The sequence below is a fragment of the Motacilla alba genome, chromosome 7, assembly GCF_015832195.1.
Source record: "Motacilla alba alba isolate MOTALB_02 chromosome 7, Motacilla_alba_V1.0_pri, whole genome shotgun sequence".
NCBI classification, from domain to species: domain Eukaryota; kingdom Metazoa; phylum Chordata; class Aves; order Passeriformes; family Motacillidae; genus Motacilla; species Motacilla alba.
The window spans coordinates 24,298,090-24,314,075 of NC_052022.1; the positions used below are offsets into that span (position 1 = coordinate 24,298,090).

At 36.8% G+C, this 15,986-nt stretch overlaps 1 protein-coding gene across 5 annotated transcripts in view; it reads right to left on the reverse strand.

The window, feature by feature from the left end:
• PDE1A (phosphodiesterase 1A) overlaps nt 1–15,587 on the reverse strand; it is a 148,416-nt gene extending 132,829 nt beyond the window's left edge. For 2 of the 5 annotated variants that reach the window (XM_038141803.1, XM_038141796.1), the window contains exons 1-2: nt 15,508–15,587; nt 11,719–11,832 (exon numbers count right to left, since the gene is read on the reverse strand). In XM_038141803.1, the coding sequence (XP_037997731.1) occupies nt 11,719–11,832; nt 15,508–15,572 (179 nt within the window). In that variant the 5' untranslated portion in view covers nt 15,573–15,587. Of the gene's footprint in view, nt 1–11,718; nt 11,833–12,058; nt 12,519–12,542; nt 12,689–15,507 lie in introns of those variants that run through there. The other 3 variants (XM_038141799.1, XM_038141797.1, XM_038141800.1) reach the window with 3 other exon arrangements.
• Between the last annotated feature and the right edge of the window lie 399 nt (nt 15,588–15,986).

Below are 15,986 nucleotides of genomic sequence, written 5' to 3' on the forward strand. Positions count from 1 at the left end.
GATTTTAGCATTGAATTGATTATGAGAGTATTCTGAACTTTTAAACTAAATAGAATTAGGTAAAACTCATAGGAAATTATATACTTTCAGTAAGTCATTCTCCACTCTACATTTTGCTTTGAGCTTCTGCAGGAACATAAGGATACTTTCATGTTACAAACACAGCATTTTGGATGCAGCTCATTGTCTTACAGAGAAGAGCACAGAACTAGAAGGCTAAATATGACCTCATTCTAAGACAAGGTTGACTCTCTCCTGTATCCAGAATTTATCTGGTCAAAGCTGATTGTAAGTCAAGACAGAAAAATAGACAACAGAGCTGGCTCCATATGGTTTATGTCTACCAGGGCCAACTATTTTTTTCAGGAATTGATAATATTAAAATCTTAGGGCATGTTTGCTCTTGTTAAAGCATTAAATCAAAGCAAGATTTTCTTTAAGAATTCTAGTACCATACTTATTTTTTCTTTTTATATCAGTAGACATAATGACCAAGTTCTATTATGTCTATCACAATATAGTCTTCTAAAAGGGTCCACATGTGTTAACACAAACTTTGATTTGGGCTCTCACAGTGATAGAAACAACTCCAAGTTTGGATTGAGCTATAAACTCGCACAAATCCCATAATCATTTGGGATGCTCATATCCTGTGCTTACCTTGTATCCAGCTCTAGAAACAGATTTGCAGTTTTTGTATGAGCAGATTCGAAATGTTTTACCCTATCTGCTACAAAGGCAAACCATTGTTCTTCTAGATAATGTCCACTTCTATACAGCATATGAACCGCATTCATCACCTTCATCAGTGTGAAGGAAAAGGGAAAGGTTTAGTATATTAAACCAGAATTAAGGACCATAAGGCCTAGCCCCAAGTGTTCATGAGTTGTCCATTTAGCATTCTTGGAAATGTAATTTCTCTTTCACGGAAACGTATTGCCAATTTTTTATTTGTTACCAAGAAGTCTCTAGGTATGCATCAAGCTTTTTTTAACTACAAAGCCAGGAACACAATTACCCACATCGGTTTATAAGTCTATGGAAACAAAATGTTTTAACACTTTGTCTAGTTACTCCTAAACATTACATATTTAAATGTTTCTGGAATGGTAGGGATTTTCTATGAATCAAGTGGAGAGAGAATCCCATTTTGTAGTTTGGCTCACACAAAGTAGAAAATGGCTAACAGAACTACCCAAGAAAACAACTAAAAATAGAATCAAATATTTCCCTCTTGAAGGCAAAGCTTTCTCACAATTATTGCTATCTATTTACATGGGTATGTTATTACCATTCTTCATTTTGACATGTCTTTGACAAATATCTTTTAATATTTTAGAGAAATTAAATCAGTCTGCTTAGAAAGAAACTTCAAAATCAAAAGGTCAAAATAAGCCAAATTTTCTATTTATCGCATTTTAAGTTAAGAACAAAATTTACACCAATCAGATGCAGTAGAAAGGAACATATTTTGAAGATTATACATTTTTTTCATTCCTTTTACATAGACACACACCATTCTAATACTGTATATCATTCAATGATTAGAGTTTTCCTTCCAGAGGCAACTGTACTATTTCACTCAATAAATCAAGGTAGTTTGGCAGTTTTGAGGAGTCTTCAGGACAGAAACAAGGACTCAACACTTTCCAGCATAGTATAATAATGTGCCATATATATATGTGTTCAAGGCACAAAATACATGCATTGCATTAAGATATGGAGATAAATTTCAAATACTCACAATTAATTTGAAGACTCATCTTTGTTCCAATTATTTAGAATGAAGACTCAATGCCTTTCCAAGAAAGATACAATACTAATATAGGAATTTATTGTCACAGCAGAATATGCCAGGGAAAAGGTTATCTCTGCCTTAATGCCACTGACTGTTACAGATTTATCCCATAAACCTGGCCTGTCAACTTTAACTGAATCATAGCTGGTGAGCATGTCTTGGTAGCTATTGAAACACAGAACCTTCTCTGATACTTCAGCAGTTTTCTACAAAAGAGAAAACATCCAGTTTTCAATTACCTATAAAATCCAAGGTCTTTCTAGTTAAGTTGAAAATAAGTAAATTAGAGTTGGTCATTAATTTTATAATTTAGCTTCTTCACTGGAAAATTTCAAAATTCATGCACAACTTATTTTGCTTATAAAATTACGTCTATCTCAGAGATTTCCTGACTGTAGGTAACTATTCCTCTAGATATCTCAGAGCTCAGGACATCTTTGCAGCACAGGGACTAGAACAAGCGGCTTTCAAATAATCAGGTTGCTGCCACTTCAATTTAAGGGTTTGGAAGCTGAAAAGTCAGAAAGAGATACTCATTTAAAGTTTAAGACATTTCAGATTACTCATTCTTCTGAGCTTTTAATCTTGGTGGCCTTTTCCAAGGTTTTTTTATAAATTCTTCAGAGCAGGAATTCTGCATTCCAGCCCACCCTAATGGAAATTAATGCCAATGGTGTAATGCTTTTTGCAGTGCAGTTGCCTGTGCATCAGAAAAACACACACTGAAGATATAAAAGGACCATCAAAACGGACAACAATTTGCAGCTCCAGCTGAGCCTGGTATATTTGGCATTTCTGCCAAACAGGTATCGGAGTTACCTTTAGTAAATGTACTTGAGATTAGGAAATACAGTGATATAAATAAAAAATCTTCAGTTTAGAAGAAAAATACTCAAACCTTCATCAAGCTTTTAGTAAAAATGGCAAAAGAAAGGTACAGAGTTACACTAAGAGGTGTCCAAGTTTTTGCAAAATAAAAACAAAGCCAAAAAATAAACTATTCAAAACGAAAAAATAAACAAACTATTCAAAACACAGTAAATAAAAAATACAAAATATATAATGGCAGGTAAGCATGATGTTAGGTGTTAATTCTTCAATAAATTCTGTAAAAAACACAGAAAAAATAACTTAATTTCAAATTTCCCAGTCAGAACAGTTCTATATTGTAGAACAACTGAAGAAAGAAGTAAATTCTACCCAGTAGTTTGTTCTTTACTCTGGCATAAATTACACTAACAGTGAACAATTCAAATGTAGCTGCCTTCAAACACTATTTATCAGAGAAATTCACAACAATTAAATGTCTCCATAATATTTATGGAGGCTACTTGTTCTCCTGGGGCGCCAAAAGTCTGGAGAACGGTTGGGTCAAACAAACTGCAGCCAATGTCAAACAAAAGATAAAGGAGCATAAACGCTTGTACAGACAAACATCTTCCTTGATGGTTGCTCCTAGTTAAATAACACTGCTTCAAATAATATCTGCATTATAGCTTGAAGGATTGAACAGCTGGAATTCAACCATGTCTTATTCTGAAAAAGTTACTAAATACATAGCAACACAATCATGCAAAAATGCTAAGTGATAATGACTACAAACATGAGATCAGTGAAGAAGACAAGAAGAAGCACTTTTTTTTTTTCCAACATTGGAGCAATATTTATAGAACTACTAATCCTGAAACAAGCAAAGCTTTAACATTCATGTTATTTTAATGTTTTCCAGCACATGATACCTGAAGGTATACTGGCTTTTCTGGAACATCTAAAATCAGACATATTTGCATAAATTGTCAAAGAGACAAGCAACTTAGGAATGCTTTCTGTCATTTCACGACACTGACTCAGATGAGCACACATCTCTTACTCATTCAAAATAAACTATACTAAATCTCATTACAGTCCAGCTTCGTGTACAGACCATAAGCAGCACAATTGCAGCTAATGAGTACTCATTCTGAGATCATTCACTTCAAGAATAAAAATTCTAATAAAGCACTTTTCAGCTTTTTTTTTTTTTTTGATTTGCAGATCCACAAGATATTGCCAGCAGTGGCAAAGGGCTTTATAGCCAAGGCAAACAATAGGCTCAGGGGAGTTTAGAATACAGTTCTGTAACTGCTGGTTATAGATTATCCAGCAGTATTTCATTGATTCAGCTGAGGTGCAAATAAATGATTGCAATTGTCCTGAATTAGCCCAAGCACACAACACGGATGTTTGTACTGGCCTTCTTTCAGGCCAGCTATTTCTAGGCTACACAAGCACAGATGTTATCTGTGCATCATAACTCTGGAGTGACGTGGGCACTGCTTGATCTTCATAAAACCTGCTAGTTCAAAGTTAGCCTTTCAAAAACACCAGAACAAAATTGAACCCTCAGAAGTTGTTCACATTGGATCAACATGTTCTGTCATGTTTTGATACAATACTAGGTACCCTAGGATGGGATTTACAATACCATAGAACCAAGGACTTAAAACATAACAGATGAAAGACCATGATTTTTTTCTTAGAGAACTGCTCAAGTGAGACCATCTCCTTTAACTTCAGGTAGTCTCAGCCTCAGATAACTCTCTCTGTTGTAAGGATGCAACTAGGTATGAAAACACAGAGGGAATACAGCCTGGGAACCAATAAAATTTAAAAAAAAAAAAAAAAGGCTATTGCTGTTTTTACCACAGCAGAAACCTCTGGGTAGTATCAAAACCAATCACGCTAGAACAGCTTATAAAAAAAAGAGCATGGAGTAAGCAATGAGAATTGGGAATCAAGAATGTAGTGTGGGAGACATCTTAATCCATGGTACCGGCAGAAAATGCTCACCTTTTAGGTATAATGTATCTGGAAAACTCACTCACTCACAGAAAACCAACCACTTTGGAAATCACATTTCTAGCAGCATCCACAGGAATAAATACATATCACGTTAACAGCATTTGACTTCACGAATGAAATTACATGTGCTGGCCAACAGTCAGAATCACAGAAGCTTTTAGGAGCAAGTCACACACTCCTTTAAAATCACTATTCCTTTCATATATGTATTCAGGAAATGTGTGTGTATGCTGTGACCAGCTGCAGCCTTTAACAGAAACTGGATGCAGTAGTTCTTTACAAGTCTAAGCAGTTTTGTAAGAGAAAAGAGAGGTCAGGGAGAAGGCTGGTTTCTTCAGTCTGCAGCAGTGCCTGACTAATTGCAATGCTCTATGGCCTGTGAAAACTGAGTCATTTCATTGTCAGCTGTAACTTTGTAAGTGATGTACTCAATTTCTGTTTAGCTTCCCTTAACCACAGCAGAGTGCAATTTTCTCTCCATTTAGTCACAACTGCTCAGTCTTCCCCATCTCCCTAGTAAAATGAAAGGATTTACTTTGTATGAAGTTCTGACTGCCTCTATAGATCCTCTTTATGAAGCCTTGTTTTAAAAGTTCCACAAATTGCATTGGAGACCTCAAGTACATAATGAAATTGTATGGGAAGGCAGTAGAGGAAAAAAAAGCAATCCAAATACCTGCTGTTGCCCGAGAAGGTGTAAAGAACTCTGTCACTGTGCAGTCTATGGGTCAAGCTTATCCCATTTGGTCATTAGCTGGTTGGTTAGTTGGTTATTTCCCTTCCTTTTGGAAGGCTTTGAATGTCTGGAGGGGGGGTTTTGACAAAAATAAACCTTTCATGTTAGATACAATGCAGTAGTACTGGAAGACTTCACTACCATGGTAGGTCTTACACCTTTTTTGCAGTCTTATTTGTCAAATAGTCTCCAGGTAATGGCAGCAGAAATAATTGCAACCATTTTGTTCTAGCCCTCCTCCAGAGATTATACCAGATCAGAGAGAAAACACAAACAAAATGGAACAGTATTAAATGGGTTCACTCCTAAACGATTATTTTGACATCTTACAGGAAAAATTCTGTCAGGCACAATTTTGATAAACCTGAGGTTATGTTTCTCTTTCAGATGTATGAAGTGAATGCCTATTTTTATTATCGCTTCTACTGGTAACTATGTAATTTCAGTATTTAGGCATTTGCATTTTTCTAACTCTATATAATTAGCAAGACAAAAGGCCTTTTTTTCTCCTATCCAGATATTTTGACTTCACTCTGTTGTGGAGGTGGAGAAGAACCTGGGAGTTACATGTGGGAGGGCCATAGGAACGCTGAGGTTTTGACCCAAAGCTCTGAGAGACTGCGGCAGGCTTCAGTGTGCAACAGCTAAATTAGAGAATGAAGTTTTTAAAAAAAATGTTTATTAAAATTGGTCAGCAATCAAGGACTCTGGCCCAAGGAGTTGGCAGGAGTTAAAAACAAGAGGAAAGTCATTATTTGTGCAGTCAGCTATATACAATCTCTTTCTAAGCAGAGATCTGAATAGAACACTTATAAGGTGAATAGCCAGAGAAAGTATCTTTTAGGAAATGTTAGAAGTCTCGGATGTAGCATAAAGAGAGTCAGATGTTTAAGCTAAAAAAATACATAATATAGAGATTTAATTGCAGTTTAGTAGTCAGCTTCATAAAATGCTATCCCTTAATCTCCTTTCCATTGCCCTTAGATATAATACTTAATTTTAATTGGACACATACGTGAGGGATGTATGATCATGTTCATTTAAAGCTCTAATTAAGAATCTCAGTATTTTATTGTATTATTCTGGGACACCTGTAAAAACACTGCTGCTGTTCTTACTGGTATCATTGGCAAATTATGGTTTGTGCACCACTCCTTCAATTTGCAATCATTTCTAGTACAGCTTCCTATAAGCACAGAAATTCACCTACTCACAGTAAACTGGAAGATCAGCATTTATTCTAAACCCTCAACAGCATTGGTACATGCCAGAATTTGAAACAAAAATGTATGTTGAAAATGTATGAAACAAAATGTACGAACCTAAAAATTAATTCTGTGCCTATTATCTATATGATAAAAATGGAAATACCTTTTACCTTTCTAACAGTAAAATAATATGACTGGATACAAAAGTTCTTTAAATTGCTTATGTTAAGTAGCTTAAAACCTAGACTTATTGAAAATTTGAAATTTTTCATATTATGTTTAATTAGATACATGTTTATAAGCTACAAAGTTATAATTATAAATTGTTTACCTGACACTTCAGGTGCAGAAACACACTTTGCTTTCAAAAGCAAAAGAAGCTGTTCGCAATTTATAATGAAACTATTCTTACTGTAATTATAGCACGAATGAAATGCATATCAATCAACAGGTACATCATCATATACCTTCCATTTTCTGTTCAGAGCATTTCTGAAATCAAATTTAATTTAAGTTTAAGTCCCCTTAGATGTACCTGTCATTTTGATTACTTTTAAGAGCTTATGACTTTATAGGAAAGTTTTCACATTACAAGAAAGTAAAAATAGGTAACATTACAAGCCAAAATTACTTGAACTATATACCCATTTGTTCCTGATATAGTTAGCAGTAAGTGAAAATCTGTCTTGCTAGTTTTTACCATAGGTATGCACCTGTAATTCCATCTCTTCTCCTCTTTCTGTTCGGTACTCACAAATTTATAAATCTTTGTATCATAATATGTTCTGTTTTGATAATCTCTTCAGTTAAGCTTTACTGAACTACCATAGTTGAGGCAAACAAACCATAGAAACAAGGGCAATAAGCAAACATGAAACACAGTATAAAATAAATTGCAAACAAGCAACTTGGAAAAAGAAAGACCTCTGTCATATCTGGAAACTGTTCTTCTGCTGTTCCACCTGTATCCATGGATCTAGTGAAGGAATGGCTATTCTCTAAATAAAATTACCCATTCTAGTCTGTTTTAGACTTCACTGGGCTGCTAATCTGGATTCTGTTCAATGCCTTTGAAAGAATTCTATTTCCTGATAGTTCAGCAGGTGCACAGGAAGCCATTTTTCTACTTTCTTTGACATCAAGACAAATTTCCCCAAATCAGTGACTAAGGCCCCTTTTTGACTCAACAAAATGTGTATGCATGCAATTTGCCACTGTAGCATTGCAGGATCAAGAAACTGGGTGTACATGTCAGTCCCTCTTAGTACTTAAAACAGTTTAGACTCTCCTTCCTACAGAAATCAGGGTCTCTTATGTTGAATGTTGAGGAAAATCAAGGGAAGAAGGTAAGGAAAGAAGCTTATGACTGTTTTCCAAATCCCTTTTGCCATACAAGTTAGTACAAATTAGTTTCAACCAGTGATGGCAATAACACATTCTCATTTTAAAGCAGTAAAAATTTCATAAAGTAGTCTATAGTAACCACATGTGAATTTCCAGTCCCCAAATTCCTGGAACCTTGGGTTTTAACTTTTCCCATTCAGACATTTTTCTGGCCAATTAGAGACAGTTCTAGCAAATACAGATATTTGTGAAAATCAAGTACATTACTCACTACTGAATTCAAAGCTCAGAAAGGGAGCTACACCTAATACTACGTCCAGCAGTGATGAGGATAGCAGAAGCTACTTGCAAAGGTGTCTAAGATGTCTACTTGCAAAATAAAAAGGTGGGGGGCGGGGGGAGATATCTGGTTGTATTGACATTGAGTGAAGTGGCAAAAAAAGACAGAACAGACAGCACACAATTTCACACACTGAGGAACAATACAGAGTTAAGTCTACATGCAGATTAAGGAGAATGCCAAACACTACAAGGCCAGTAAGCATAAATAACTCTGATTTAAACTTGGTTCTCTGCATTCCAACTCAAAATGCTTTTTAAAAGCAGTTTCTCTTTATGAGCTCCCTAGCATGCTCTATCAGCAGTCGAAGACAAACACTCCTAGGCAGCAAATCATCTGTATCTATTGACACCATAATACATTTAAGCTGGAGGTTTACTGTCTAAAGAAAGATTCAATGCAATAGAGAATAAATGTTTGTGGAATAAAAGGTGTAACTGGTGGCATTTAAACAGGCTGAGAAGGAGCCCCTTGGCTGGGCTGTGACAAGGTGTTTTTTGAAGTGGAAGGTATACAACATTCCCCTTCAGTCAGGCAGCTGGAGCTCCTGCAGAGGCTTGAATGGGTTTTGTTTTTATTCTTCTGCATAACAGAGAATTATAAAAGCCATGCATTATATGAGTTATTTAGCTGTTCCTTGTTATTTGTTTTTGTTTTCTCCATGAACTACAAAACATTGGAAGCTTGCAGTCTGCATACTGAAAATATCTTCATTCAAAACCCAGAAGCTACAGTCGAGACAAATTTACATGACTCTTTCACACATCTTGTTTCACTGACCTTATGTTTTATACATTCAAGCCTCAATAAAATCAGCACCAATGCTAAGGATCAAGTTGTGAAATTCAAATTAGTATCTTCTCTGACAGATAATGTCCTTGGTTGCAGCACTGCTGCAATTCCAGTGTAAGGAAAACAGAGTGGGATTTTGACTTGCCATATGAAAGTAAGAGCTTGGGGGCAAAGAACCATAAACCAAATAAAAGTTATATATCATTTTAATTTTATTCCAAACATCACAGCCTTTATTGCAACACTTAGGTTAGCAAGATCTATAAAAGCCTATAGAATAGAAAACCTATAAAAAGCCCTTTTATTCAAGCTTCCACAGTGGACAACTTTTCTTATTGGGCATTCAAACAAGGATTTTCATTCAGCTTTAAGTGCATTCAACTCACCTATCTTCTAGAATAGTCTCTATTTCATAAAAATAAATTAAAAAAAACAACAAGCCAACAACAAAAATACTTCAAGACATACAAGGTTAAACAGACTTCTGCTGCCAATTTTTTAATTAAAACTCTATTATGAAAAAATGTAACGCCAACAGAAAATTAAAGCTGATTTTAGGTAAGGGTCCATTGTACAGCTTTTGAACACTATTCAGATAGTTACCTAAGTTAAATCCAGTGTTCTTTCAGAAATAATGACCTGCTTGCAAGAAGATAATCAGCACTCTTGACTAGAAAAATACTGTAAAACTGTGTTGAAATCACATGAAAATTATGTAGGTCTGATGTAGTTACATTAACAGTTCCCATCTCTAAGATGAAACAATTCTCCTGACTGTTTATAAAAGAATTCCTCCCAAGTCAGATTTTCTGTCAGTTCCACTTATCTTCCCCTCTCCCCTACCATATACAAACATGCTTTTACTTTGATATCTACCCACCAACAAAATGAATCCTTTTCCTTAATGATTGATGCTTATACTATAAAGTGAGCCCAGATATCTACTCCAAAAATTTCAATTCTTTGAAATTTCCCCATACAATGTTCATAATATCGACTAATCTGTGATTTCCAATTCACTAGTGAATAATTAAAATGAAACAATCAGTAAGTCTAAAAAACAGTCAGCTGAGCACATATCTAATAATATAACCTGTTTTCTTTTTAAATACATGTATTTTAGCATCATCTTGTCGCAACATTCTTGAGGTTGCCTGTGAAAGGTGTGTAGTTTCCAAACAGGTAAGTTCCATCTTATATTGATACACCACAAATTCAAATATCATCTTAACTCCTCCTAAAGAAGCATAAACCTTACTTCCTGGAGGTCTTGTACTGTGTCACCAATGTTTAGTTATTTGCATTAGTTTGTTTAATGGTAGTATTCCAGAGGCAGCTGAAAGGAAACATTTCAACCCATGAGTTTAGTGGTAACAGAGAACCTACAGAGCAAAAATAGCAGCTAGGACCCTACACAAATGGAAATCTATACAAATTGATGGTGGTCTTTGGTAGCAGAAACTCAGAGGCAAAATGTATGACATCATCATATAATCTAAATATTTGCTCTGCTGCGTACACTTTGGAGATTTAATGGGGACATTTTTCCCAAAGCGTGTTAAACGGAGTGATTGTAGGAATCAGAGCAAATATTCAAAAGCATATCACAGAGAAGTTATGATAAATCCTTGGCTACACCTGAAAAGTGACTTTCCAAACAAGCAAACCAATTTCTCTTTAAAGAAAGCAGATGGCGGAAAACCCCTTCCCCATAGCCAGTTTGGGTCTCTACTCAATGCACAAGGGAAACAGGCAGTGCCATAGCTGACACATCTAATCCTCCACACTTAAATAACCTATTTACCTTCAACAGCTGAGGCACTATTTAGCATCAGTGGAATACCTTTAGAAACCCAGGATTACAAATCTTCCCAGCAAAAGTAATAGTGCCATTTCTTTGTTTCAAGAAGTGTAACATGTATTTATTTGTAACATCCTGACATCAGCTTTTAAATCAAAAACCTGGCAAATACTGAAAAGGAGATGCTGACATTTGAGGGGTTGAGAATGCACTAGTTTGATAGAGTTTACTCTGACAGGTTGCAGATGTTTATTTACTGATCATTTGCACTGAAATGAAAATTGCATTTGAGAGCAGTGAATTAGACTCAGCAGATACACAGTGGTCCTCTCAAATACTCCTTCAAATAGTTTCCAGCATTATTGAACACCAAAATAATTGACAAAAACCAGACATAGTAGCTTCCTAATAGCTAAGCACCTTTTAATATAGACTTCTTTATCTTCAGTCTTAAAGGCAAATTATCCGTTCTTCTTATAGAATTGAAATAACATACTTACCCATACATGCTGACAAAAATGATGAAACAGCTCCAGAAATGCTGATTCTGAAGATAACATTTACAAAATCATATCAGAGATATAGAAGTGCTAACTTGGAAGGACTTACCTGCATTTCAATTTGAATAATAACTCTCACTTATTATACATCTTTTAAATGAGATGACTGAACCTGATAGAGAGTCTGACATTAATCTAAGTACCATCGCAAACCAGAATGATGTACTGTATTGTGGGAGCAAATACTGTTCACAGCTTAAAGATAACTCTCCCGTTTGCTAATTAGACATTTTAACAAACAGAAGAAAATTATCTTTCCCAAGGAACAGAACAAAAGCCAAGGAGACAAGCTACTCACATTCCTTTGAGTCGTTGCCACATTTTCTCTGCATGTCCTCCTATTTGGTACTGTACAGAGGCGCTTTCCAGTTCCCGAGTTGTTTCTGTGGCTCGAGCCCCCATCGTTATTGTCCTACAGCGATACAGTTACAGTCAGGCTCAGCAGCAAGTAAAAGCAGTCCTTAGTCCACTACAAATTTCAGAAGATCCACGCATGTTAGACAGTAGCTGCTGTCATAGCAAAACACATCAGAATTACAACAGCTGAGGGACGATCCTGCCTGAATTGCTATTCACTTTGACAGACAAATCCACTCTTCCCCCCCAAGCACAGAGCAAGTACACACAGCTCCTCTGACCTCACAAGTCTAATCCATACGGGAGAGCCAGCTACTTATACTACCGACTGCTCAAGCTCCTTTCTCATGCACTTTTTCTGCTGTAGGAATACACACAGAAGCACAAAAGAGTCTTTAAAATGGACTATAATTCATTGCCATGCAGGATAAATGTGAATGGCTTTAACAATCCAGAAGGAAAGAAAGGCTGGTTTCTGCTTTGCAGGTTGGAGAAACAGGCTGCAATAGGAAAGCAGATGGTAGATGCCAGTATCAGCCACATCACCCTACAAAAAGAGTGTATGTTCAAATGCCAGAGCTTTCCTCTCTTTAGCTGATCCTGAGTTGTTTCTTATTGAATAAATATCTACCAGCCTGTCAATAAAAATATGACTGCACAAATGCTAAGTCAGTAGCACAGACACATCTAAATCCCTGCAGAAGAGAAATCAGCGAGCGCTACAGGTTGTTATTGAAGGAATATGCTGTAATGATGACTGTTCACCTTCTCCTAGCAACTCCACACAGTAGGTAACTGTCAATTTTACTGGTGGAAAATGCAGCAGCTGCAAGACAGCCCGCTTGCGAATCCTCCAGGACAGCAGCATGTGTGTGTCAAAATCTGATGCTGAACACTGCGTGTCTGCCAGCAAAAAAACAATTAAGTGCATACAAACAGCAAAAGGCTGGAGGACTAATCAGTACATGAGCCATGCAGCAGATTGCCTGCTCTGCCTTCCAAGCGCAAACCTGAGAACCTATCTGTACAGCCGAAGTCAGGGCTTGGAGAGGGCAAAGGAAGGGATTTCCTTGCTGCTTGCTCAGTCAGACTTGGGTTTGCAGAGCACTTCACTCTGAAACCATCACCTGTCTTGTTTGGTGAGTAAAAATCTTCCATTTCTGAAGCAGCAGCCAAATAATCAAATATACCCCAGACTTGTCTCAGTGATCATGTTTGTTTCAATCTGACTAAGAGCAGTGCAAGAAGCCAGGCAAGAGGAGCGTGCCAAGAGGGAGTAAATGTGTCAGCTTTGTCAGCTACTGGTGCCTCTGCCAGTTGGGAAAAGGAGCTTTGGGTCCACATTGGAAAAGTAAGGATGAGAGTTCTCAGATGGTGACTGGAAGGAGCCTAAGGGTGAGGGAGGAATATTTCAATCAGGTGTTAACTAAACAGCTTTATCTATGTTAAATTTTGCAATGAAGTGAGATAATGAGCATTCCTGACTGATGCAATTGGCAGAAATGGGTATAAATACTAAGTACTCAGGTTCTCACAGGAAAATAAAAAAGGGGCTCACAGCTTTGAAATAATCTGAGCATTTCAGAATTTCCTAATGAATTTTGATTCTCTATGACAACTTCTATGCATATTATAGAGATAAATTACACCCTATGAGAGTTATAAACCAGTTTGAGTTGCATCTTTTGCATGCTGATTTCAGGTGGATAATTAAGCAGCACATTTCATTTGCTTCCATGGATTTAAGACATATACAATTTTAAACGCTATTAGATTCCAGACTTTCACTGAATTCTTCCAGACATTTAAGAGCCAGTCTCATAAAATTTACTAATAATTTCTGAAAAACAGTCACTGGATGAGTGAAATCACAATTAAGACAAAAAAAACATTAAGACAAAAATGAAGAAATAAAAATATGTATTTTCAACAACTGTAAGGCATTTACTTGGTCAAATGCAGCAGTAGCACTTTTGAACAACTTAAAACCTTCCAAAGTTTCCACTCATGTTTTGCATGGAGTCCAACCAAAGTTTGTAAGAAAGACCATAAATATCCTTCCATGGAACAATTAATAAGAACATCTCACACTAATATGGGCTCTTCCATGCCTTTTAACTGCCAAATATCCGAAAAAATAAGCAAAGAAATAAAGTATTTATAGAAACCACATAAACCTCCAGGGACAGTGTGGAATTTTAAGGGCCTCAAAATGTATTTCCAGCTCTTGTTGTCCAATTCTACAAGGAAAAAACAAGTGGTGTTTGCAAACTGTTCTCTCTCCCTCAGAAGGAATTCAGTAGTTGAAGATTTATTGCTTTGATTTACTGAAGAAAACTATAATGAGCGGGCAATATCCTCCAGTAAGGAAGAGGCAAACTGCCCAAACAGTATCCCTGTAAGTGGAGATACACCTGCTAATGGCACCAGAACTCCACAAAGGAAAACTGTCAAACCTCTGCTCCTTGAAGGACCCTGCCATTACAACAACAGAAATTCCAACAGCAGAAGCACCCAGCATGGCTTAAGCAAAAGACAAACACAGCAAGCCTCTGCTCCAAAGGTTTGTCCTAAGAATTAACAGAGCAAACCACCAGAGAAGACACTAAAGGATGAAATTGAAAAGGCATCTCTGAAAATGAAAGAAAGAGCAGGAAACAAAAAACCACATAGATAAGGCATTTGAAAGCCAAGAAACTTGCCAGAATGTGTCCTGTAGTTCCCTAGGGAGACAGAAACAAATAATCTAAAACAAAAGAGCAACTTCTGAGTTATCTGGAAAACATGGGCAAAAAGGCCTTGTGGAAACACTGGGAAAGGAGAGACCTTCCTCCCATGAGCTTCTGTGAAGGCTCAGAGAGCCTAAGGCTCAGAGAATGAAGTAGCTGAGCCTATATCCTTCTTCTGGCTCAGCGCAGGGCACACGAGGCTGAGCATGAGAGGGCCAAGGCAGTGCCTTCCCAGCTCCTGCTGCAAGCGGTGACGCAGGGCCCAGGGCCAGGAGCACGCTGCTGGCACGGAGCAGCCACGCCACGCAACGTACGGAGCCATGGCGCCAGCACAGCAGCTACAGCCAGCCCGGCCTGCCCAGACACACCGACTTCTGCCCCTGCAGCACAAGCAGGTCAAAAGAAGATACAGAACACTAAACTGTGAGCAGCTACTTTAGAAAACAAGGCCAATCAAGAGGGCTAGTATCTGAAATGAAAAATTATCCTTCAGTTTTCTTCTTTCCACTTCCTGTTCTTGAACCAGTTTTCTGTTCTTGCCCTACCTAACTCATCATTTGTGCTACAGTCCCAGCAAGTTGTTATTACAGTCCATCTTCCTCCTAAAAAAAAAACCTTTTCTGCACTTTGTCCACAGTTTTTCCGTTATTTTTCTATTTCAGCTTAAAATTTCCATACTAAAGTCAACACACACTTCTATTAGTCAATATGGAGATACATTAAAACAGAAGGAATTAATTTCTTCATCCTTAATTATGGTGACAAGAAAACTCTCTCAGTGACACATAATCCTCAGATAAGAAGCTACACTTAATGAAAATTTAAACTAAGATCTTTTTCTTTCATCTAGATGTAATTCACTCCAGTAGTAATATCACTGCAAAGAAATAATTTTAAAATATATGCACCAGTAAAGAAATCAGATTGTCTTTTCAATACTGACTACTGATAGATCTCTACATTTAAGCTAAAATCACACAGCTGCAATGAAAACAACTTACCTTGAAACTGGGAAAACCCTGCAGCTCCACCAGTTAATTAGCTGTAAGAAGAGGAAAGGGATCATGCAGGTTTTGATGAGGAGAATAAGAGCTTTATTTTAAAGACCTTCTCTGCTCCTGAAGGGAAATTAAATATGCTGTTTTGTTTGAAATTAATCTTCAAAACATCTAATTCATGACACATGGAAAATAAGAAACTATCAAGAGACCTGCAGGGTGACTTGTCAAACTAATACCCATGCTTCCAAACATGACAACACAAACCTCCCTGTGGTGGAGCCACAAGAGAGCTGTGAACCAATTAAGAAATCTGAAAACAAAAGGAAAAAAAACCAAAACAAAACAAGTCCTCAAAAAGATAAGATGATTTATTGTAATTAGTGACAGCAGGTATTAAATTTGCATGCTGTATGTCATGGCCCTGCTCTGCCAAGCTCTAATACACATTCAATTTTAAGCAGGTAAAGCATTGCATTTAT